A 26,607-nucleotide genomic window follows, 5' to 3' on the forward strand; every position below is an offset into this window, starting at 1 on the left:
TTCTCTTCTTCAGTTAAAAGTCTGTCCTGCCCCCGGATGATGGAGAGTTAGTTACTCAGTGTTTTGTACATCCTAAAAAATCTTTGACAGGTGAATGCCAGGAAACTCTTTCCTACTTTGTGTCAAATAGGTATTTTCTGAGGAAAAGGAGTGAAACACCCAGTGCACATTGCATTAGATTCTAGAAAGTAAAGATTGATAATCCTTATGCTATGTAAAGATTTTCATAGTTTCAGAATTAGCATGAAAATTAAGTGGGTGCTTTGACCTTACTGCCAATTTGTCATTTTTGTTATGTTTTACTAATAGAAGGATTTGTAGCAAATGAGCCCGTTGGCCGTTGGTTGCCTGTAAGAAGAAACCCATCACCTAAGGTTTGGGGCCGGATGTTCATCTCTTTGAGTTACTTTATCTTTACTGGAAGATTTGTATGTTCTAGTATCCTGCAAGTTTTAAAAAACAATTTCTTTTACAAAGACCATTATAATAATAACTTAGTAGAGGATTCACACAGTGCAGAATGATTTATGTAATTTTTTCGTTTCATCGTATTTTGAATGACTTTCATGGTATTGAGGCTTCAAGTCATTTTCCTTCATGCCTTGGTTTTAAAATCTTTCCTTTCAAACTGGAAACATTTGAAAACAAGCATTATTATGCTTGTAGAGATACGATAATTATGAGGAAAGAAAAACTTGGGTAGAATGAGAAAATATACCCATTTCAGGGTTTTATTTAAAAATTATTTTTATTCGGATGGTAGGTAGATTGTTTTCTGAGATCTCTGCCTACGTCTTAGGTAATACTGCCCTCAGAGGGCCGAGGTAAGTAAGTTCATTCTCACCTTTGAGAAGCAGCTATTTTCTCTATCTGATCTGTAAGCTTGCTTTCAGGAGGACAAGTGGACTTCTTTGAGTAATTGAGGAGTGTTTGATTTGTGGTTGCGTTTGTTTGATTTGTTCTGTTCTCTTAAAAATGTTAGATAGATCTGTGCACTCCAATTTGATGACGGCATTTAAGCACATTCAGCTCTTTTCTGAGAAAATGACAACAGATGACTGGCCACAAATTGCCAAATTAGATTGGTTTACAAAGAGGATAAGAAAATTGCCTAGGAAAGTTAAGATGATTTTCCTTGGGTGTGTTTTACTTTTTGTTTCTTTGATAACAGATACTCTGGTATTCGAAATTATTTGAACCACCCTTTTGAATATATGGCAGCATTCATTGAAATGAAAGTGTTACATTCTCTTCAGTTTTATAAACTTAAGCATAATCTCATCTTTAAAATACAATATAGATCAAGAATAATTTACTTCACTGGATGTTATTGTTATATGTAAATATAAATATACCAGGAGTTGAAATAAACTCTTACTCCTCAGCTTTCGTAAAAGCCTGACATTGCTGTGTGGTCTCACATGTCTCTGCCTTCAGAGTATTTGAGATGAACAATAGTAAACTTGTGTAACCAAAAAGGAAGAATGGAAAGGCCTGATGTCAAAATAATGAGTTGTATACTTTTGCTTCTGCTTTTGGATGTAGTAACTTTCTTGTGAGATAATTGGAAAGAAACATTAAGATGTTAAGTAGGAAATCCAGAGGAGTGCCTGGTTGTTTCCCCTAGACTGACTTGATGTTGAAGTAAGAAAGGCTATTTCTCTGACCGCGCTTGCAGTTTTTAATGGGAGATTTCAGTTGGTTGAGCATAAATGATGTAATTCATTATTGTCAGTAATAATGGGGAATGAAAATGGGATATAAGCAAAGTGGATGACGAAAATTGAAATTTTATCCACAACAACCAGCACATACTTTATTCAACTGATGTGGAACAGTGATAGTCTGGACAAATGAGATTATCAAATTACATTTTATTTTAAATACTCGATTTACTTTTGTGTAGTTTAATGTTATATATATTAGGTACTCGCTCAATCTTTTTTGATTAGCCATACTTTCAGATGTTTTATTCATTTAACAAATGCTTGTATAATGTTTACGTTGTTCTGTGCTGTACAAATATTAATTTATTTCATCTTCACTGTTATTGTCCCCATTTTCCAGAAGAGGAAGCTGAGGCATAGAGAGATTAAGTGGCCTGCCCAAAGGCACACAGCTAGTGAGTGGCAGAGCCGGCATTTGAACTCTGGGCTTCAGAGTGCATGCTCCCCACCAGTATGATACTCTGCCTCATTCTGAAAGTGCAAGCAGTGTGCAGAGTAGGATTTGGTTGATTTCAATAGATTTCTGTGCAGATCTCCACTTTGTCCTTTACTCGTTACCAGTGTCTGTCTCACAGCCTCAGTGTGGCGGTCAGCGCAGCGTGGGGACCCTGACACAGTCTCTCCGTGTTGCTGTGAACAGGTCTCCTTTGGCAGACCCCAGGCGATGCTTGGCTCAGGGCCATCAAGGGGCCTTTCCTCCTTGCTTCCCCCCTGGATCCTTCCATCACCTACACACTGTGGTACGAGTCTCAGGAAGGATATATTGCCTAGGAAATCAGAGAGAGAGGAGTTAGGAAGGCCACTGGTTCACCCTCAGAATAATGGAGTTTGTAGATTGATGTGGTGTCATTTTTGGGTCCTATTCTATTGAAATTTGTTACAGAAGACACTCTGTTGGTGAAAGTCTCGGATAAAAGCCTGTTCTGTTCTGTTGAGGTTTATTCTGTAAGGTGGGGATTTTTATATAGGGGCGGGAGCGTTGAATCACCTGAGGGCTTTTTCAAATGGCACAGGCCGCCTCCTGATGAGCAGGCACTGCCGTCTGCCGACTCCTGCCCCGGTGAGACACTGTCACTGCTCTGTGTCCTGTCCAGCAGTGTGTTGTCACAGAAGAATGGAGTGAGCTCTACGGGTTGCCTCATAGTGAGATTTCTGTTGGAGAGAGCTTTTTGGACATGAGCGTAGTTCTTATTTTGCATAGCGATACATTTATTTATCCATTCAGCTAATGAATAAATGCCAGCCTGCTCTCTGGTTGGTGCTGGAGATACATGGTAAATAGGTTTGTGTTGTGGAGTCACTGCTTCCATACGTGATGCTCATGAAGGCTTTTCACTGTAGTGTACATATAAGGTAGGATTTACACTGATTTAAGTATTTAGAGAATGTGGTGTGGTGAAATGGAAATGCTTACAGTAAGGAAGTTGTAAAGTTTCTGATGAAATTATCTTTTGAATTGCTCCCTTTCTTTGTAATTGTTTAAAATTCTGTGGCCCTGGAGACTTTATTAAAATAGTACAGGAATGGGGCCAGCCTGGTGGCGTAATGTTTCATTTCGTGCGCTCTGCTTCAGCCTGCGGTTTGCAGGTTCAGATCCTGGGCCCTGACCTAGCACCACTTGTCAAGCCATGCTGTGGCAGCGTCCCACATAAAATAGAGAAAGATTGGCACGTATGTTAGCTCAGAGCCAACGTTCCTCAAAAAAAAAAAAAAGCAAGAGTGCAGGAATGACTGTTTAATGCATTGTGTGGAACTGAAGACGTCTTGATGTAATGCAGACAGCAGATTAAAAAGAAAGCTCTGCTTTCACAATCTACAAGGGTGTAAATGTAAGCCAGATGCTAATTTAGCTCACGTTTAACCCAGCAGGAAGCTGAGTACATATTGCTTAGTTCTCCACAACACCTCTACTGCTATGTAAACTATCTCACTGTTTGTTCTTCTTTAAATGGCCAGGATGCTATTTTTCTCTTGGCTGGTTTGTATTGATGCTTGGTTCTCTGTCTTTTTCTCTCCATTCACCTTGCTCTTTTCTCAAAGTAAAACTTAATACTATAACTCTATTAAGATGTTCTTATGTTTAAAATAATACTAAGTATCACATTTCTGGTTCAAAATGTAATGTTTCCTAAAAACAAAGGGAACCAGGATTTGATTAACTGATTTACAGAATATCATCAAACAAATACCAGAATGCTTAAAGATAGATGGTAATTGTGCAATTTTCTGAATAACGAAAGAAAATTATGAAGTAGATAAAGTGCTGACAGACCAGCCATTCTGAGCTCTCAGAGCAGCTGGCATTCTGACATCTTGTGGTATTCAGTGCATAGGTACTTTTTCCATCATTGCTTCAGCTTCAAAGCAAAACATGGACCCCAGCCTTCTTTAGGAAGTAGATATGAAAACTATACTTAATATAAAAATGACAAGTTCATGCATTATGCAGTGGAAGCAAAATTTCTTGACTATAATATACTTTTCAAAATAATCATGAAGGAGCATATGTGGTAAAGCAGAAGAATGTGGGTACATCTGGAAAGCTTTTACGGCATCTTGGAAGTGCAACGCAGAATCACCAAAATTGTAAACACCTTCTATTTGGTCAGTTGCAGTGGTAACATTGACCAGTACAAGAACGCACAAATCTCTCAATGACCTTACGCAATAGCCAGACAACCTGGGTGAAATCCTCGTAACCATCTGAGTGTTTTGCAGTATGCCTTCGTTAATCAGTACTATGCAGAAAACCATGAGAGAAAAATACAAGCATGGGCCCTATCTTCAAAGCTGAAAGGCTAAGGTGTGTTGTATGTTATGCTAGATGAAAGTAGCATCATAAGCTATATTACCGTGCTTCTGCTTATATTGTCATGAGGCCTCGAAGAGGAGTGGGTGCAGTACCGCATCTTGGAATCATCACAGCGGCAAACCAGTTCTTTCAGGAGATACTGAAGATCACATGCTGATTGTCCTCCCGGTCCCTCCCTCGCAGCAGCGCGTCAAACGGCAAATGTCACTGAGCACCTTTTTCACGTGGCACATAGGATGCTGTTTGGAAATGCCAAGGCATAGGAGATGGAGCCATCCCTCACTGTGACTTCCTGGATCACTAAGAATGATAAAAGAAGTGGGAGGAATTTTCATTTTGAATTTTAATTGCTCAAATCATCCACTTTTTTGCTGTTCTCTTTTCTCACAACTGCCAGCTACACTTAAAGCTACATGAAGGAGGTACTCTGCCTGTGGCAGCTGTGGCGGCGTTCTCAGTACTGTACGTATTGTGACACTTTTGAATGGATGACTCGATTAGAAGCCCGTTTTGCCCAATTCTAAATAAAAATCTTTAAAGAACCTTATCCTTTGTTCTGTGATACTCAGCAGTGCTTTCAAATGAGTGAGCTGGGCAGGGTCTATAATGCAAGCATGTTGTGTAGACATCACCCAGTTTTCAGAGACTCAACACACGTCCAAAGCTGGCTGGTGACAGTTCGTCAGAGAGACACCTGGAATGTAACCCTTTGAAGGGCAGGGAGAGAGTCTGCTTGAGAGGACTTCATGGAGGGGGAATGGTAACCTAAAAACTTAGCTTTGCAGTAGCTGGAAAACCTGATCAACGTATATTTAGTGACCACCTACAATATACAAAAGCACTTTCATATTTTTAAAAGTTAAAATTAAACTTTTTAAAAAAGTTAAAAGGACAATTTCAGAAATTGTTATTATGCTAGCTCATTGCTGTGGAGGTAGTATTTAAAAAAGGCTTTAGGATTAAAAGAGGAGGATGATGATTTCAGTAAGAAACACATTTCTTCCACTCCCTGAGAGACGCTCGTAGGGCTTTTCCTTAGAACTAATTGGAGTAGGATGCTTGCAACCCACTATATAAAAGTGTAAGAGGCAATTTCAAAGATTGCAAGTGTTTGTGTTTATCATCATGTGTTTCTTCAGTCTCTATATTTGGTTTTAAGATATTTAAGACATAGCACACTATTATGAATTATGCATTCAGTACTGATTTGTTTATGGCGCTAATATTTGTGAAGATCCACTAGTGGAAAAGATTCTGCCTTTTTTTTTTTAGGTAGTTCATATGCGTAGATTTGGTTGGCATCTGTCAACAAGCAACTAAATATTTACTATACTGTGAACCATGAAGTTAAATAGATTTTCTACTGAAATTAACATTAAACCTCTTTTTGTCTTAGGTAAAAGTTGACCCATGAAAGCTTTTATTTAAGACTAATCGTTTCTTAAAATCACATAAATTTATTTTTATTGAAAGCCACTATTATTTGCTTTAAAGCTCTTCTTTGGAAATTCTTAAAATATTTGTATTTTCATGGTACTGTGTCCTGTGTATGTCATTTAATAAAAATAATTCAGAGAGATCTTAGACTTTTGCTCTCTTCTTTGGAAGACTAGTTAACCTCTGATATTCCACCCCTATCTTAAAAAAGAACTAAAAGTATTAAATCAATGCTGTGTTTTGCTATTGCATAGTCTTTTCATTTCTTTACATAGGAATCAAGTTTTATATACTTGACACTAGCTGATGGAGTGAATTTACTGCTGCTTGTTGTCTGTCGCCTCATTTCTGTAAATACTCCTGAATAAGTGCAATATTGATTAGTTCAATATTTAATGAGAGGTTGGAGATGAATTGTAAGTGATATTACCATAAATGGTAATGGCTCCATTTAATCATAACAAAATCTCACTCTTGCTATCTGCCAGGTGATCAGGTGATGTTCTAAGTGCTTTTACGTCCCGTCCTTACCTTCAGATAGGTGCTGTTCTGATTCTCGTTTTTCAGATGAGGAAGCTGGGGTATAGAACACTTAAGCAGCTGGTACATGGAAGAGTCAGGATTGGAACCCAGGTTGTGTTGCTCTTGAGCATTCATTGTCTTACCTAGAGGGTTCTCATGGTGAGACAGGGAAGCGAAAGAACTGAGCCTAATTTGAGAAGTTCATTGACCCTATGTTGACCACAACAATTTGTCGTAATTTTTATTACACAACATAGTGTTTAAGTAAAGTTTCTTTTGTTCTGAAAACATGGCTGCATGCCTTATCACAGAGACAATATGGTCAACTTCTTTTTTGCATAAATATGAGTGGCACTCTCCCTTTGTAAATAATGAAGGTTACAAAGCGGTTATTTTTTATTAATATGTGAATTGTGTGAATATCATCTATTCATTTTTTCCCTCAAGGATGACAGAGACAAAAATAATATATCTTAAAAACTTGATTTGTGATTAAACATCAAAATAAAATTTAAAAAAAATATTTTCAGGAAAGCTAAGTTTATAATTATTTCAGCTTTATGGTAAATCAAAACAATAATACCTCTTTCTGGACATACATGTGAAAATGCCGCCACCCTCTTCCTTAGAAGTGATTAGCTGTTGAAGCCTGTGTTACAGCAAGTAGGAATAGTCACTGGCAGTTTAAAGAGCTGTGTCAGGGGCTGGCCCCGTGGCTGAGTGGTTAAGTTCGTGTGCTCCGCTGCAGGTGGCCCAGTGTTTTGTTGGTTCGAATCCTGGGTGCGGACATGGCACTGCTCGTCAAACCACGCTGAGGCAGCGTCCCACATGCCACAACTAGAAGGACCCACAACGAAGGATATACAACTATGTACCGGGGGGCTTTGGGGAGAAAAAGGGAAAAAAAAAAAAAAAGCTGTGTCACCTGTGTCTATTACAGACTCAGAATTTCAGTTTGTTTCCTGCTGGTCACTAGCATGTTTTACTTTATCCTAGGAAAGTAGCGTATCTTGAAAATGATGCTTGTTTGGTCTAAATGAATTCTAAATGATCATGGTTTTATGGGATTTGTGAAAAACAGTGCTACAGTTGAATAGATTTCCTTTCTTTTTTTTTTTCCTCCTTTTTTTCCTTTTTTCTTTTTGAGGAAGATTAGCCCTGAGCCAACATCTGCTGCCAATCCTCCTCTTTTTGCTAAGGAAGAGTGGCCCTGAGCTGACGTCCATGCCCATCTTCTTCTATTTCATTTGTGGGATGCCTACCACAGCATGGCTTGATAAGCAATGCCATGTCTGCACCCACCATCCCAACCAACGAACCCCAGACCACTGAAGCGGAATGTGCACCCTTAACTGCTGCACCATCAGGCCAGCCCCTGAATAGATTTCCTTTCAACTGGACTGTGTCTGTGTCAGGTAACTCTCCAGTGGTGTTTAGCATGGCTGTGACAGTTGAGGCCAGGCCTCCAGTAGACAACTGAGTGTTTCTGAACTGTCACCAGCCAGTATGTGCTTCACTGCCACCTAACTTCCTGCTTCTCTTGAAGTTAGAGTTAGGCCCGGGTTCTGGAGTACAACCTAGCCTTAAAATGGGATCAAGGGGCTGGCCTAGTGGTGTAGTGGTTAAGTTCACGCACTCTGCTTAGGTGGCCTGGGGTTCACAGGTTCACATCCTGAGTGCAGACCCAGTCACAGCTCATCAAGCCATGCTGTGGTGGCATCCCACATAAAATAGAAGAAGATTGGCAACAGATGTTAGCTCACAATCTTCCTCAAGCAAAAAAAAAAAAAAATCCTCAATTTAATCACATCCTTTGCCATATAAAGTAACATTCCCAAATTCCAGGGACTAGATATATACATATCTCTTGGGGTTCACCATTCAGCCCACTAAAGAAGCCAAAATATCAGAATTCATGTTGGGAAATATATGTGTTTTGGTATTGGTAACAGCATACTTCAAAATAGATAAAGCCTCCAGCCGAGGAGGATGAGAAAGAATTGGGAGCACCCATTAAAGTAGGAGAAAGTCAGGAAGAGCCTGTGTGTGAAATCTTGTCCAGGTGTGACTGCGGTGCTTGCCGAAGGCTTATCATGGTAGTGCATACAGATTTTGAATGTGTGTTAGTCGGTGTCTGTAGAAGAATTTCTTCAGAAGACATAGTACCCCATAAATGCTGCTGCTCTATTTAACAGACTTTTCCCCTTATAACCAGGCCGTCGTCTTAAGTTAGTTGAAACCTATGGATTATAAATATAAGAGTATGATGCAACTTGGCTTTCGTGCAGCAGGTATAAACTTAGATGTAAATGCTGTTTGAAATCTAAGATGTGGTTGACTTTTAGCAGTCTGTCTTCAAAGGATGGGTGGCAGAGAGGGTACCTTTGTTCTGGGCACATGGATCCATAACAGCCAGGACTTTGGGGCCACCTGGTTAGAACAGCCTGAGAACATGTGGGTCATCTGAACTCTCACTGCCTCCTCCAAGGCTGCAGGGACAATTCTGCTCTGCTGCCAGTGTGCAGAGTGTCCTGCTAAGGGGTGGTGAAAAGCTGTAACTTTTTACGCTCTTTTGAGCTGTGAGGCATCGTCGTCTTCTGTACTGGGTCTAGTAGGTGGCAGTAAAGCTTCCTTTTTTAATTCATACCTTGTAAGTTTGTGTTCTTTGTAAGACCCATTCCTTTGGAGGAAAAAGAACCCCTTCTCAGTTCTACTTTTGGAACTAGAAAATGAGTATTTAACTAGACCAACACATCATGCTATTATATGAACTTTACTTGATAATGTTGATGGGACCCTATAAAAAAGGATCTGCTTTCAGGAGATATTCAAAACCCTTCTCCGAATTTCAGAGGGCACGTGGAATCTGGTGTAACACTGGCATGTAAGCTTTGTGAGGTAGAGACCTTTATTTTGTCTGCTACTGTGTCCTCAGTACCTAGAAGAAATGATGAATGAATGAATGCACTCTTAAGTATCTTGTCAGAAAGGCCATTCATATTATAGATGACAAATGACAAGAAAATAATAATTGGATTCAGGAGTCTTCATTGAGAGTTTGAGATCCACTATTAGCTTAGTGTGATAGTACAATTGCTGATTAAACTGGGTCAATTCAAAATTATTAATAAAATTGTGTGAGAAATAATACTTATTTTTCTCTTATCAAGAAAGGAAATTTTGACTTTTCAGTTTTTCTCCTGTGTGAATGACTGTTTAGCTCACAGTCTTGGTATAATATATTATGTATCAGGGATGCATAATAGATATATTTATTTATTTTATTTATTTATTTTCTTGAGGAAGATTAACCCTGAGCTAACTGCCGCCAATCCTCCTCTTTTTGCCGAGGAAGGCTGGCCATGAGCTAACATCCATGCCCATCTTCCTCTACTTTATATGTGGGACGCCTACCACAGCATGGCTTGCCATGTGGTGCCATGTCCACACCCAGGATCCGAACCGGTGAACCCCGGGCCACCAAAGCAGAACATGCGCACTTAACCGCTGTGCCACTGGGCCAGCCCCATAATAGATTTATTTTTAAAGAACATTTTGGCAACCAGAAGTCCTGCTATAGATGCATAAAATATTTTAAATTTCCTAAGATTTTTTTACTAAAAAAGGTGTAAGATATATGTGATGAAGTTTTGTTTCTTTCATCTGAGCACGTGAATGCTTAGTGGGTGGCAGGAAATGATTCTTAGAAATAAGCATTTTATTTTTATTTAATCTAACATTTTTTTGAATAAGTGTATTCAGTACTCTTAAAAAATAAGAAGAAATGGTGTTATCCCATTTTTTCTTCTTTTAAATTTTTAAAATGAATTTGTTTCATTTTATCTTTGGTATAATTATTAAACTATTATTTCTTACTTACTTGACAGAGTTACAGCGTCTTGTACCAATATGTCTGTTACTGTTTTACAGTAGTGTTTGGAAATCTAAATGTTATATCACTAATTAGAGAGTTAATATCTAATGATTTCAAATTTTATGTAGGAATACTTAAGTAAAAATAGAAAAATAAGTATAATCAAGAACGGAACTCTTTAATTTTTTAAAAAACTATTATTTATCTTATTTTGGTAGCATTGGTTTATAGCATTATATAGATTTCAGGTGTACATCATTATAATTCCACTTCTGTATTCACTACATCACATTCACCACCAAAAGTCTAGTTTCCATCCATCACTGTACAAATGTCCCCTTTACCTCTTTTGCCCCCCTCCCCCAATGTGGTAACCACCAGTCTGTTTTCTGTATCTATGTGTATGTTTGTTGTTGTTGTTTTTGTCTTCCACTATTTCATTTTTTTCATAGGAACTCTGAGTTTAACATTCATATTTTATAAATTTGGCGTGTGTTTGTTATCATTTGGGCCATATTTCTTCAGTAAAACAAAGTGAGAAGGGGCGTCAGCTTTTCTTTTTCTTTCCCTTTAAGTCCCTCTGATGTGCTTGTGCAGAGGTTCATGCACATATCCTGCATTTATTCATTTGTTTAGTGAATTCTTGCTGAGCCTCGATCAAGTGGTAGGCACTAGGTTGGGCTCTTGGAGTATATCACTTTAAAGAGGAAGAACTGACGATGTTTACTACCAATGGTGAAAATCACTTTTCCGAGCAAAAATTAGAGCTTTGGAGAACACGTCTGCCATTATGAGCTTGACAGTTTTCCGGTGCTTACTCTTCTGATGTGATTTATACTGACAGCGAATGTGATGTGTAATGAAATGTGTCAGTATTTGGAAGGTCATTATTACTCAGTGGACCAGTGTTATCTAAACGACCAATGAGTCATATTACAAGATCACGCATGGTGTAGAAGATTCATTCAGTGTGCAGTATAGACCAGTGGATTTTCACGTGGCAGACTACAGAAAGTTCATCGATGTGGTCTCAAAGTCCACACTGTGATTAATCTTTTAGAAAACTACCACTTGTCAAATGCTGGTGTAGTATCAGAGGAGGATGTCCATGACCACTTGAAGACTCTTTTCCATTGCCAGCTACATATCTGTTTGAGCAGGTCTTTTTCCTATATTTCAACCAAAATGACGTACTGCAGCAGAATGAATGCAGAGGCAGGTATAGGAATCTGGCAGTCATCTTCTAAACCAAACATTAAAGAGGTTGGCAAAAATTTCTGCTCTTCTCCCTAATATTTTTTAGGAAATAAGATTATTTTCATAAAAAGCATTTGTTATATGTAGTGAGTTTATTATTACTTTTAAAGGCTATACTAAAAGAATTTAAATTTTCTTCTTTTCAGTTTCTAATACAGTAAACATTATGGATGTAATCTACATAAACAAAAATTTGTTGGGGTTCTCAGTAATATTGAAGGGTATGAGGAGGTCTGAGGTAAGATGTTGGACAAGTGCTGACTCAGAGGAATGACTCCATGTGGAAATCTGTGTTGGGGTGAGAGTATGGAGGAGCTTACATTTTATGCTGAGAGACTTGTGCTTTACAGTAAATGCTAAGGAGTCAGAATATTTTGGAGCAGAAAAGTCATACAATCAAAATGGTACACACAGACATGAGATTAATCTGGAGGTGATAGATGCATTAGGATGGAAGGGGTTAAATAGAATGGGAGAGCAGTCACAGCATTAGCAGAAGGGCAGATAAAAGCTGTTAGGGCCTGACTTAAGTTGGTCTAAAAGAGAGACTTATGCAGATAGTATTGACCTAGGTACTCATGGGATAAGGAGAGGGAACAGGCAGGTGTTAGCTCTGAGCTTAGGTAACGGGGTCAGGAGAAGCTGACTTTCGGGGAAAGTTCAACTGCTTTCAAATTTCTGTAGTACTATGATTAAGCATTTGAGATTGAAATACCAGGTAGAAATATTCAGCAGAGAAGTGAAAATTGAGGCCAGGTAGCCTTCCAGCTCTTGTAGCATCAAGGAATACCTCTGATGCCACATTAAAATTAAGAAGAGTTATGAGGTATGCAAAAGGTGATCTGGTTGCTAAAACTTTGTATTTTGGTAGCTAGGCTATAGTTTTTGTCAGAATCTGATAAAATATACATTTATTTACTCTGACGTGCTTGGTGCTGTACCGTGTGTTCTTACAGTTTCTTTGTTTGTGTGTGTGAGTGTGTGCATGGTTTTTATGCTCTGGTAACCCTTGTTCTTTCATTTCCCTCACTTATTTACAGCATTGTAAAGAAGGTTATTCTCCTATGTAGAACAATAAAGTGTTTAAACAAGTTATGATAAAGATTTACCAGTGAAAATAGACTTCTTTCCCTTTCTTTTAAAAAAATGAGAGAGTCACTGGTATGTGAAAGAGAAACGTTTGTTTCATATCCCTCTTATGATAAGTGCTTTTTGTTGAAATTCCTTGGTTCTGTGTGGATGATTTACCAAGGCTTTTTAAAACGGCTGAAAATATGCTCTAACAACCATCTGATAAAATGAAAAACTGAACAAAATGTGTACTCAGATGAATGATTCTCTGAAGAAATAATGGTGTAAATGAATTATCAAAGTGTGAAATCATTAAAAACAAAACATGTTTGGGTTTTTATTGAATCTTAATTGCAGGCTTATGTATTTTCTTTTGTAAGCTAAGTTAAAAGAAAATTGCCTAACTAAATTTTTGGAGGCCAGTGTTGTGGGACATATATTGTACCATAATTTATTTTTCACATAAAAGCTGCGGTTCATTTTTTTCCCCAGCATTAACATGCATGCTCTCCTCTTGTAGGAGAATATATAAAAAACTGGAGGCCAAGATACTTCCTTTTGAAGACAGATGGCTCGTTCATAGGGTATAAGGAGAAACCTCAAGATGTGGACCTACCTTATCCTCTCAACAACTTCTCAGTGGCAAGTAAGTTGATTAGGATTGTTGAGTCACGTTGTGTGTGTTTCTTTGTGTGACCTTATGTGTGAGATGTCTTAGGATGTATGAGGATCCTATGAGAAAGTTTAGTTTGTGTTTAATAGCAGAGAAATTTTCAGCTTTGGTAGAATTTCAGTTTCTCAGTTTAGGGATTATCGATAATATGTGGTCTTATAGAATGTAATATCGTTTAATATCTTTTATAGTTAGAACTTGAATGTGATAAACACAGTTCTCCAAATGTATACCTAAGTTTTTCTTTATAAAATGTAAACAAAGACCTTTGAAATTGGCTGCTGGAGTGAACGTGGTTGTAAGACATTGCAGTACTCAGTGCATTTCTAATCAAAGTTTCCCGTCATAATCTTAGCTCTTTTGATTGACTGTATGGTGAGAAACAAGTGGTTTACATTAGAAATTATTTTCTGGGGAGATTTTTCTTTGTAGTTAAATTTTTATTCCTTACAAATATCTAGCAAAAATTTTCATAATTTAAATTTATTTAGAAATGATAATAGTTGCTTGAACATAGCACAAAGTAAAATGAAAGATGATGATGATGGTTATTGTTGTTATGACCAGGCTCTTCAGAATGTTCAAATTACTGATTAACCAATGAAAAGGTTTTTCCGTGTTAATTCAGAAATAAGGCATTTTAAAAGTTAGGTTAAGTTAAAGTAAACTTGCGAAAGGGCTAAAGTCTGTACTGTTGAGGTAAAATCTTTAGATACCGTTCTTAATTTTGATTTTGGTTGTGTGTTGTTATCTACCAGCCATATTTAGAGGAGATATGAGGGAAAATTGAAGTAAAAAAATACAAAAGACGATAAAATACAACATCAAAAAATCCAAGATAACAAAAGTCCTTGAAAGTTACAAAAGTCATTTTACCTTTATAAGAGTGCCAGGGCTTTTTATGGATACTCTCTTTTAATTTTTTTAAAGAATAAACTTAAAACAGTAAACCAAAGGGTTTATGAAATCACTTGAATGATAAGGTTACTAGCTTTAAAAAAACACAAAACTCTCCATTTGTTTAGGGGATTCTTATATAAGGATTTCACTTAAAAAAAAATGAGAACACTGTTTATGTGTTAGTTAAGATTATTTTCTCCCCCACCAAAATGCTCATTAGTTATTTATGGCTTTCTTTCAGTAGGAAATTATTTAAAAAATCCTATTGTCAAATTAAAATCTTGTATTTCATATTGACTTAAGAACACATTTTCATTCTAAAGATCTTTCGGGTGAACATTTGCTTTAAAGTAATAGAAATTGGCTTTTAAAACATTAGCAGTGTACATTGTCACATCCTACCTAAAGCAAGTATGGTTTCTTAGTTTCTTTATTTTACTAGCAAATGCTAATGGTTTGTATGAAATAATTTATAAAAGTATAGAATTCCTGTATCTGCTGATCAAAATGCGGCATTTTTTGACCTTATGAAATTTCACACCCCAACCAATTTTAAAGACATACTGTATGTCACAGTCTGCCAACATCTGCTCCAACACTTCCACTGGCAGAGGCGGAAATAGATGCTGCGCTCTTGGGGAGGGATCCTATTTACTGGCTGACAGTCAGCTTATCCACGAAATAAACATTAGCTGACATCTGTAATCTTTTCTTGTATAATCAAGTAGTTGTAGGTAGTTGGTGCAAACTAACAAGTAAAGTTAGAGACCAGCTTAACATGGATCTTATAATGAATAAACTACTTTAAATTGATTATTCTTAAAGCTTGACTTATTGAAATCTTAAATTTTATAGATAATAATTACCTGAGGAAATAATGAGTAGTGAAATGGGCAGTGGTTGAAGAAATAGTGCAAATTGCAGCTTTGCCATAAGCCGTGAATATGACCTTGGGCAGGTCATTCTCTGAAACTCTGGTCTTTTAGTTCCTTTATCAGCATAGTGAAAACAGTTGGATTTAATGAATTTGTAAGGCCCTTTTTGTCTCTAACATTCTGTGAGGGGGAGTTTGAGCAGGCCCTAGAAGACTGAAGAGGAGTTAAGCAAATTAAAATAGAGGAGAAGGATATTCCAGGCAGAGGGTGATGAAGAATGTGTTTATGAGACATTAAGAGAAGGGACAGTTGGAGCAAAAGAGGATTACTTCACCAATAGTTTCCCTTTTGCCCCAGCCCCATTTGGTATATGAAACAAGAGACTATTTTACACCCTATTTCTAAGGTATGTTGGAAACTGTTATATATACATATATTCCATTGATAGCTGCAATGTGAGTCCTCTGTTTTCCTGATAAGTAAAAATGGTACTTCAAATTTAATCTATGTGGGTTTTGTTTTGTTTTGTCTTGTTTTGTTTGAGGAAGATTAGCCCTGAGCTAACAGCTGCTGCCAATCCTCCTCTTCTTGCTGAGGAAGACTGGCCCTGAGCTAACGTCCGTGCCCATCTTCCTCTATTTTATATGTGGCACGCCTCCCACAGCATGGCTTGATGAGTGGTGCACAGGTCTATCCCTGGGATCCGAACAGGTGAACCCCTGGCCGCCAAAGCAGAGCATGTGAACTTAACCACTGCGCCACTGGGCCAGCCTCAAATATAGGTGGATTTTAATGGAATTTTAACAAACTAGGCTTTTTATCAATATGAAAAATTAAATTATGAGAAGTAGAAGGGTGGTAGAATTGATCTTTCCAATCTTCATTAAATTTGAAATCCCTTCTCTTCTGATTTAAAATTTCCAATAATTGTTTCTACTTCTCAGTCCCCCGCAGTCCAGCTTTCTCTCTTATTCACTTGATTGAACCACTTTTAATAGATTCTCCCATGGCCACTCAATCTCTAAGGCCAGTGGACATTTTTCAGTTCTTCTCTTCTTGGATTTACATCTGGGCTCCATTTTATTTTGTTGATCACCGCTTCCTTCTGGGGATGATCCTCCCAGTGTGCTCTGGGCTGCCTCTCCCCTGGTTTTCTTTCTTTGCCTATTGCAGGCATTTTGGTGTCTAACTGGGTTCTGGCCAAGGCCTCTTTTCACTTTGAACCCTCTCCCTGGGGATCACATTCACTTTAAAGTTTCAGTCAGTACCTGTATACAGTTTCCTCTCATACTTACATATCTTCAGGGCAGGCCTCTCCCCTGAACATTAGGTTACTCCATTCAGTGGACTACTGGACATCTCTCTCCAGGTGTTTTTTGGACTCAGCATGCCCTAAGCTGAACTCAGGGTGATTCAGTATCTCAGGTCTGTCTAGAACAGAAACATGGATCCGTTCCCTGCCTTCCTTTTCTTCACATCTTCACCCTACTCCCAGTTCTTTTCTAATCTTGCCGATTTTGCTTCTTATTTCTTGAACTTACGTCCTTTCCTGTGGTCAGCCTAGGACAAGCCCTCGTCATCTCTGCTGTAGATTCTTAACTGGAGGCGCCGCCTCTAGTTTCCACCACTCATATTCTTCCTTCATGTGACTGGCAAAGTGATCTTTCTAAAATTAAATCCAACTGTGTCATTCCCCTGTGAGGGCTCTGGCCTAGATCTTCATTGCCTGCTGGATAAAGTCCAGCTTCCTTAACATGTCATACAAGGATCTCCTCAGTCTGGCCTCTGCTTTCACTTCTCGCTTCGTCTCCCTTTGCTGTGCAGTTACACTTCGGCAGTGCAGAGCTGTCTGTAGTTCCCTGTACACACTACGCTGCTTTTCTACCCTGAGCTTTGTTTGTTTGTTATTCCCTCTGCTTGGAATGTCCTCCTGTGCTCTGTTTGCCTGGATAATTTTTTTTCATCCTTTAAGACAATTCAGATTTAAGTTCCAAGCCTCATTCCTTGCTAAGTTACTCCTCCCTGCCCTTCACAAAACTGTTATCTTTTGTCATTTTCGCATTGTTTCTTGGTTACTTTCTTCATGTGTATGTCTCATCCACTAGTCTGTGAGGTATTTTAGGGGAAAGAGCCTAGTGTTATCTTTATCTCCTACTGCCTACATATTAGGCTTGATAATTATTTTTGAGTGAATGTCTGAAAACATCTAGTCCAGGTTTTTCCTTTTTCAGATGAGAAAAATGGAGCCTTTGGAAATTCATTGGTGTGGTTAAGGTCGCTCTAGTAGGTAGTGCTAGTTAAGTTTCAGGATTAAAACTCAGGTTTCTCTGCTGCCATTTAAATGTTATTTCCCCACCCCCATTCTGTGACATTTTCCCTATATTAAGAGCCTTGAGATCTGATTTTGGGTTGGAGTTCCAACACTTAAATTGCTAGATATCCTTTGGCATGTAGAACGTAAACTCTCCAAGCCCTATAAAACGTGGATGATGGTCTTTGACCTTCGTCCTTCTTTGGGTGGGTCAAATATGAGCTGTATGTGAAGGTGCCTTCTAAATATACTACTGTAGAAATGTAAGTAAAAATAGTGTTTTTTTCAAGCAAAGTACATCTCTAATCACAATTATGGTTTGGTAAATTGCTAATTATAGATTGCTATTATCTTTGCACAGGAAGGAAACATTACATTTTGACTGAAAAATAACCTAAGATATACACAAGCATTGTTGTAGAGCTGCCTTCAAAGGTGCTTTGAGCACAATAGCTTGTCTCCCCAGTAGTCGTCGTCTCTGACATCTCGGCAGTTATCAGCCCAACTCAGAAGTGTAAACAGTCCCTCGGTGGAGAACTTGAACATTTGCCCACGTGTCTTGGGGCTCATCCTACTTTTTCTCTTTTCCTTCTTGCTCTCAGTGGTGAGAAGGGAGAAGTGCCAGCCTGTACCCCCGAAAGAACCTCCTAGAGAATTATACCTTATTCTGTGTTGCAAATATGGGCCCACTCTGACAGTATCCCTTTCCTTTCTGAAACCTTTCTTCAATCCCTTTTTTTAAAAATAGATCGGTCTGCATTTCTTAGGCCAATTTTAAAAGTGAAATGAAATGTTTACTCACTAGCCTATTTTCTTCTCTTTGAAAGAAAGGAAGTTATGGGACTTAAACCTACCCAAAAACACCTTTACTGCTGAAAAAAATATTAGACTCAGAGATTTTAAAAATGTAGAAAAAGTAGTAATGCTTCCTTTGTGGCTGTTCAGGAGGTTAGAGAAGTAGCTTTAGATCCTTGGTCTTATGTAACACACAATACAACCTAGAATAACAACCCTATACTATGCATATGTACAAAGATTACAAGAGACCAGGATAGCTCACTTTTAAGGAGTTTATTATCACTAGAACCATACTACATACTAAAAGGAATATAAAATACAATTTATATGTTGGAATTTGTCATTGACTCCGGAAGACATAGCAATGGGGGGAAAATGAGATTAATTGCCAAAATGAATTTTATAAAAAATAAATGCTGTAAAAGTTGAGAGAATCAGTAAAGGTAAGCTAGGGTGCCCAGATAAGAATTTATTCGTGAGATGAGGTTAGCATCAGCCCTGAAGGATAGGTAATACTTAGGTTTTTGGAAAAGGAAGACCTTTTTCCGTGAGGTTAACAATCTAAGCAAACATACGAAGTCTGGAATTGAGTAGCTTGTTTTGTGAATAGTATAGGCAATATCCTAGATAGGCAGAGACTTTATATTGAAGGAACAAGAAAGTTAAGATTAGATAGGTTGTCATCAGATTGTGGAAGGTCTTGAATACCACTCTGATGTTTTTAATGGAAACCACTGGAGGTTTTTGAGCATTAGGTGTGCAGGTCAGTACTGGGTAAGAAGTACCTACCCGGTGACAGTGTGCAGGAGCAGGCGTGCGTCTGGGGCAAACGCGCTCCTCCTCGTCCCCTCCGTCAGGCACTCTGCAGGGTGTCGTCTTGTTTCCCTACTTTCCACGCTCTCACTGCAGCCATCCTAGTTCAGTTCTTCATTAGCTGCCTGCAGGATTATTTGGATGGTCTCCTAAATGACCTCTTGCCTTCTAGCAGCCTCCTCTCTGGAGTATTTAGAAGCGTGGTAATTGCATAGGATAGGTTCATCTTCCAAAAATTGTTTCTTTATAAATACCATCTTCTTGCTCAGAAAAGTCTCACATTTCTCCATTTTTCACAAGAGGAAGATGAATTATTATTTTTTTGTTAATATTTACGTTTAGACTCTATGTATTTTTAGAATTCCTTTTTTCTTCTGTTACTCCTTGATGTTCTGTATATCTTCATTTTGACATAAATTGCTACATTCTATTAGGATCAGTTGCATACGGAATTCCTAACCCTGTTTCTGTTTTGAGTCATTTTTAGACCATTTGAAGATTTGGTGCTTTTCTCCCCCTAAATTGTGATCAGATTTTTAAGCAAACAGAAAGTTATGTTTTCTAATAGGTGCATCTCACCGTAAGGAGTAGATGCCTTACTTAAAAATTCAGCATAAAGTGTATTACTGTAAATTTAATCAAATTTTCCTCCTTCATTTTTATAGGTGGTATTATATTTATATATCTGCAAAATTTAACCCATAAACCAAGCTTAGAGTTGGGAGTGGAGAAAAGCTTTAAAAAAAATCACTTTAGGGGCTGGCCCCGTGGCCGAGTGGTTAAGTTCGCGCGCTCTGCTGCAGGCGACCCAGTGTTTCGTTAGTTCGAATCCTGGGCGCGGACATGGCACTGCTCATCAGACCACGCTGAGGCAGCATCCCACATGCCACAACTAGAAGAACACACAACGAAGAATATACAACTATGTACCGGGGGGCTTTGGGGAGAAAAAGGAAAACAAACAAACAAAAAAAAAATCTTAAAAAAAAAAAATCACTTTAAAAGGAGCTAGTTTTTAGAAAATCATAAGAGTAATAATGCCATGTTTAGTTATTTTTCCATCCGCTCATTCAAATCACACTCCAATTTGACAAGAAAAAAATTTCTGCAGAAATTCTACTCTTCCCTCCTTTTTTCTCCGTTACACAACAAATGTGCAAAAAAGGAAATGTGTAATCCCATTTGAATGGATATTACTGTGGGGGTCTACAGTTTCAAATCCAGCTCCTAGGTATGAGAGCAACCGTCTGCATCTCTGAAAGATTTCATCAGTTGTATGTCCTCTGTAAACGTAAATTTACGTGTGTCCCTGTTAGATAATCTTACTGTTTTAAAGCTGCCTTCCTGCTGACGTTCTGGGTGGCCTGCTCTGATTGCTGTGAGATGCTGTCCTTTCCCTAGGAGCTTTCATGCTCTCTCACCCTCCTTCCTGATCGACTTGGAAGCTAACCTGTTGAGTTGCAGTCCTTGCTTTCTCAGCCCCACTCATCAGAATGCACATTAGTATGGGGACTTATGTAGAATCAAGGAGAGTAGTAAACATCTAGAGCACAACGACTGTGTATACTCATTTTTAAAATTGCCTTTAACGTTTATTACAAGATCTGGTGTGCTGGAAGATCACTGGACTTGGAGTCAGAAGACCTGAGTTCGAGTCTTGGTTCTGCTACTTTACTAGCTGCGTGACCTTGGGCAAATCACATAACTTTTCTAATCTTAGTTTTTCTCATTTTTAAACAGGAGGTTAATAATATCTACTTCTCAGGATTATTGTTATGGTTCTCAGTGCTGTGGAGCGGATTCCGACTCCTAGCGCCCACATGTACAGAGAAGAACCCTGCCCAGTCTTTTTGTGCCATCCTTTCACCTTCCACTGCTCTATTAGACGCTACTCTGCTGCTATTCACAGGGTTTTCATGGCCAATTTTTTTGGAAGTGGGTGGCCAGGTCCTTCTTCCTAGTCTGTCTTGGTCTGGAAGCTCCGCTGAAACCTGTCCACCGTGGGTGACCCCGCTGGAATTTGAAATCCTGGTGGCATAACTTTCAGCATCCAAGCAACACATAGCCACCACAGTATGACAACCAGTAGACAGTGGTGTGGTTCCCTGACTGGCAAACAAACCCTGGCCGTGGTGGTGAGAGTGCTGAATCTTAACTGCTAGACCATCAGGGCTGACTCAGGAGTGTGGTGAGGATTAAATGAGATGATATACGTGAAAGCACTTTGTAAATTATAAAATGCTATGCAAATAAAAGCATTAATTTAAGATAGAAGATGCTCAGTATTATTTGCTCAATCGAGTTAAATGGCAGCCATTCTTCCCTCTCTAGCTAAATTATATTGGAGTGGAGAGGAAACTGCTTTTTTCTTTAAAGACCATTACAAGTTTTAAGTAGAACCTATTTACAACAATCTCTTGTAGTTGAAGCCTGCTGCTAGAGATGAAGTGAATCTCCATTTCATTTAATGCCAAGGACTTTGATCTATAGGGGCTAATCTTTCTTGTAACTAAACAACGTGAGCTAGACTCTTAAACCATGCCCATGGCCTCCTTCTGGCCCACGAGGAAGACACCACTGCAGCTGGAAGGGCAGCACCACTGGATTGGCCTCAGAGGAACTGGGCGCAAACCAAATTCTTTAAAGCCTGGCCTTTGGAAGACAAAGCTTCTGCAGGTAGACAAGGGTCCATGTGACTATTATTACTCCCTTTTTAGTCAGAAGTTGTTTTTGTTTTTTAATAAAAGTAATAAAATTCTCAAATATCTTTCTGACTGTTCTAAGAATATCCTTTGGTTATCATCCATTGGGAGGAAAATTAAAATTAATTTGGTTCTTCCATTAAATGATTATTTTTTTGTAAGATGGAGGATGCAACGGGCTTGTTCTTAGGGGAAGGCAGGCTAGGAGTGATCAGCTCCAATAGCTTGCATCGAGTGATGTGAGGACATGAAAGAGATCCCAGCAGAGCTGGCCTTCCTTCTTCCCTCCCTCCCTCCCTCCCTTCCCTTTTTTTTCTTTCCTCCCTTCTCCCCTCTTCTTCTTCTCCCTGCCTCCCTGCCTCCCTCCTTCCCTCTCTCTCACTCAAGTTCTCTTAAGGTCAGCAGTCAGTTATCTCTTGTCCAAAGACACTTAAGTAAAGAACACTCTACATGTAATTATTTTCACTGAATTATTCTTAAGTACTTTTACCTCTGACTCCTTCCTTGACTTCCTTTGCTAGTCATTCCAAATAACAACCTCACGTACTTACTCTGTTTTGAAATTTCTTACCTTGGTGTGTATGATTTAACACAATTTGGAAACATAGACATATCACAATTCATGTTTAAACATATTGCTAGAAATCTAAATTCTAATGAATATTTAGCAAGTTTTTATTGAGGGTTTGTTGTGTTCTCAACATTGTACCAGGTACTGAGGGAAAAAAGGAAATCAGGAAGGAAACCAAGCTTTCTTTGAGCGTTACTATGTGCCAGGCCCTTTCACATATGTTATCTCTTTTCATCTTCACAGCGACACTCTGAGGTAAGTATTACGTTCTCCGTTTTAAAGAGACTGAGAGAGATGATGGGACTTGCTTTAGGTCACTTCCCTGGCAAATGGCAGAGCCACAATTTCACTCTGTGTCTAAGAGAATGCTAACATTGAAACCTGTGTTCATTTTATTAATCCACAGATATTTGATATAGCCCTTGGCTTTGAAGAATTTACAACCTAGTAGCAAAAATCTGCCGCAAACCCTTGGAATTGGTATTTTGAGATGTTTTGTGGTTCAGTTCTGAAGTAAGTTTTATGATTAATAAATTCAGTAAGAGTTTAGGAGAAGAAGGTGTCATTAAGGACTGGATCATCAAGAAAAGCTTCATTGGAAATCGAGATTGTTTGAAGAAATAGTAAGGCTTCAAAAGATGGAAGACATTCCAGGTGACAGGAATAGCATTAATTTGAAAAATTATTTCTGAGAAACTTGGGCTGAATCTCTTATTGTTAATTTAAATGGGTCTGAAATCCTCGGATATGAATGAAAGCTCCAGATGGTATGTTATTTCCTTATCCCTGTATCCAGTGAAAAATGTCGAAAGAGGACAAAGGGTAAATGATAGGAATGAATGTAGCACTTGAAATATTTATCAGGATGCTGCAGTCAGGCCAGACCCTGTGTTTCCTCAGGGTCAGGGTTGGGCATGGGTCCCCTGTTAGCTCACCTGGCGTCTTATGTGCCGTTTCTGTAGTGGCATTGCTGCTCATCCTCTCTCCCAGTAGAATATAAAATAATTTTACTGATGCAAATAAATATTTCATTTTAAAATCCCATCTTAAAGGCAATATTTTTTCTTTAGCTATAAAAAGCTTTTAAACTGTAACTTTTAGCTTGAAAAGGGGCACATTATGTCTTTATCTGTTTATGTTTAAAGAATCTGACTTTTTTTATGTAGGAGAGGTGACGTGGTGTGGATGGAGCGTGGACAGTGGGCCTGGGGTGGGAGCATCACCATCTGTGGCCTACATGTGATAAGCAGCTCTGGTGGATCTGTCACATCGTTTTCTACATTAAGTTAACTGTTAATAAGTCAATACATGTATCTCAGTTGTTCAGGGAAAAATTCATTGAGTATATAACACCACCCAACACCAGCCAGCCTTTGATGCTAAGGATCCTTGGACTGGTGTTTTATATTACTACCAATCCCAGCATTTTCCTCCATGATACCTTTCCGTATCTGAAGGGTAAACATAGTTCTTTTGCATACGTTTCTGACTCTACTCATTTACGACCTGATTAAATTTATAGATCATTTTGGTTAAGTTAAATATAGATACCTGATTTATTTGCTTAATATTTATTTTTAACTTAAATTTTTATTTTTTAGAAAGTAGATGTTTATGTGTAGTTTTTAAAATTGTAAATTAAAAAGTGATTATATACCGTCATATTTGATGCTTTAATCCCATCTTACTCATAATTAATACATAGGAAATTAAGAGGAACTTAGGGAAGAGAAGTGACATTTTTTTAAGAGCCTACTTTGTACGAGATGCTTTATTTATGTGATCACATTTTGTCATGACAAGAACAACATGGAATAAATATTACCTTAAAAAAACCAAACTAGATGATGAAACTAACACCTAGAGAGATTAAAAAACTTTCCCAAAGTTTCAAAGCAAGTACATGGCAGAAGTGTGGTTTGGACTCTGGTCTGTCTGATACCTGGCTGAATGCATTTAATCGTATGTGGGGTTCCGAGATGACAGCTCTCTTCGAGTGATGTTTAGTCAGCACCTACAAGACCTTTGTGGTACGTCAGGCCTTATGCACAGCAGGTTAATAGCAGACTCTCGTTGTTCTCGAGGGTGTGTGTTATGTGACAGCGATGCTTATCTGTGCTATAGCAGGGGGACGAGCATGGAGGCGGTAGCCAGGTGGCTGTTATTTGATAGAAATGTATTATGTAATATTGGGCTGATCTCTTAACCACCTTGGGACTCAGGGTTTTGTCATCTGTGGCGTGAGGAAGTTAGAATGAAGGATCTCTAAAGTCCTTTCTTCCAAAAGTTTGTCTAATTTGCCTATTAGCAGCAGGTGATAATATTTTGAAACATTGTCTGTTGAGAAGTAATAATAATAATAATTGCCATTCGTTGAGACCTGTGTGCTATGCACTTTATGACTATCTGGTTAATCCTGCTGACATTTTTGCAGGATACATAATATTTCTATTTTGTAGCTGAGGAAAGTAGGCTCATGGAATTTGCCAGTGGTCATGCATCTAGTAAGCGATGGAGGTGGGAGCTAGACCCACAGATTTTAGATTTCAAGGCCAGTGCTTTTTCCACACCACTGCTTAACTGAAGCATCTCTGGCTGCCTCAGGGTCTGGAGGTGAGGGGTTTTCTAGCCCAGGCAGTTCAGAAGGTGTGGGCTTTCTGTGCCTCTAGACTGGTTTATACATTAGTGTCACGGCTCAGATCTTGTCACTCTCAACTAGTACGTGGAGAGAGGTTTTAAAGCTTCTGGATGCTTCCCTTTAAGAAAACTGAAGCTTAATGCAGAGTATTCACTAGTCGGTGAAGATTCAGCCTTGCTCCTCTGATTATATTGAAGAAGTCGTGGGAGAATTTTTAGAGGCAGAATCAGCAGGATATTTAGTGTGGATTACATGGGCATTGCATTTTTAACAAATTGGACTTGAGGGGCATATATTTTGTTGATCTCTCTGTAGTTATCTACTAAATCATGGCCTTTCTGTTTTTTCCCCGTATGTCTTTATGTTATTTTTTAAGCATTTATTATATTTTGACTAAGTTAAATGAGGTCCAAGGCCACAGCAGGGAAGAACCTTTGAGCCTTGGAATTTAGGAAAAAGAGAGAGGCATTCTTTTGGGTTGGAAATAATACATAATCAAACAGATGCTAATGAAAAAATGAAATGCAGAGAAAGAGAAAAGAGACTAGGGCGCCTGTTTGGAAGTTTTGTAGAGGAGAGTACATTGCTCCTTTATTACAATAATGTTTCTGCACTATAATAAGGTCTTTCATTGCAAGTTCAGCTTTTTTCATTCATTTGTTTTGTGCTCTGCTTCCTGTCACTAATTGTCAGCACAATAGTCCTCCAACTATGAAGCCTCAGTGTCCTTTTGGACCAATTTGTCATTGTCTTTCTCCCTCACCCCCCAACCCATGCACTCAGAATCTATTACTATGGTTGCATTTTTAGACATTTTTTATGTTTTAAAATGGTAATGCTTTTGAAACATGCCAGAATAGTTCATGGTAATTGAATCATCCAACCAGCAACAGTTATTGCTTCCAGAAGCACACTGATGGTTTTTATTTCTATAGGATATTCTTATAAAAATAAACATATAATACCCTCTTTATAGCGTTATTTCATATGCACTGTTTCCTTGGAGCTTCAGAATCTTCCTGTGGAAATAAGACTTTTTCTTAAACTGAATTATTTATACATTTACTATTTACCTCATAAATTCTTTGGAATTTCTGTGACTGTAGGAAATTACATTTCTATTGTTTTCCTACTAATGGCTCTTTATTCTTACAGATAATTTTATTATGACAAAGGAATCAACAAATTTGGCTTAGATTGACGAGCCTGAACAAGTTCCCATATCAGATTCCAGGCAACTCTAGTTACCTGTTAATTCATGATAGGTTTTTAACATTCATGGCAATAGATATTCCAAATATGCTCTCAGCCTTGTACTAATAATCTAATATTGACTAAAAGACGTTTTTCAAATGTAATTTCTATAAAGAAATCCTGAAACAGTATTATTCTTTGACAATTTATCTATCACCTAGAACTTCCCCTATCTTATAATCATGTGATCAAAACTCATTGGCGCTTTTAAATGTAATTTTCTCACAATAGATGGCAATTATTTTTAGTGTATGAATACTAAACAACAAGTTTGCTCAGTATTTTTTGGGGGGGGGATACTTGAATACTCTATATGTCACCTCTTTTCTATCAATTTAATTGCAGAAAACTAGAAGGTGAAGTATATAAAGC

The 26,607-nt window shown here is 38.2% G+C and overlaps 1 protein-coding gene across 4 annotated transcripts in view; it reads left to right on the forward strand.

The window, feature by feature from the left end:
• The window catches only part of AKT3 (AKT serine/threonine kinase 3), a 326,388-nt gene that overhangs the window by 122,750 nt on the left and 177,031 nt on the right, over positions 1 to 26,607 (forward strand). For 3 of the 4 annotated variants that reach the window (XM_070602171.1, XM_070602174.1, XM_070602172.1), the window contains one exon: positions 13,221 to 13,346. The exons of the other annotated variant lie outside the window; for it this stretch is intronic. In XM_070602171.1, coding sequence (XP_070458272.1) covers positions 13,221 to 13,346 — 126 coding nt within the window. The remainder of the gene's footprint in view (positions 1 to 13,220; positions 13,347 to 26,607) is intronic. 4 annotated transcript variants of the gene reach the window in all.

This window comes from Equus przewalskii, chromosome 31 (assembly GCF_037783145.1).
Source record: "Equus przewalskii isolate Varuska chromosome 31, EquPr2, whole genome shotgun sequence".
NCBI classification, from domain to species: Eukaryota; Metazoa; Chordata; class Mammalia; order Perissodactyla; family Equidae; genus Equus; species Equus przewalskii.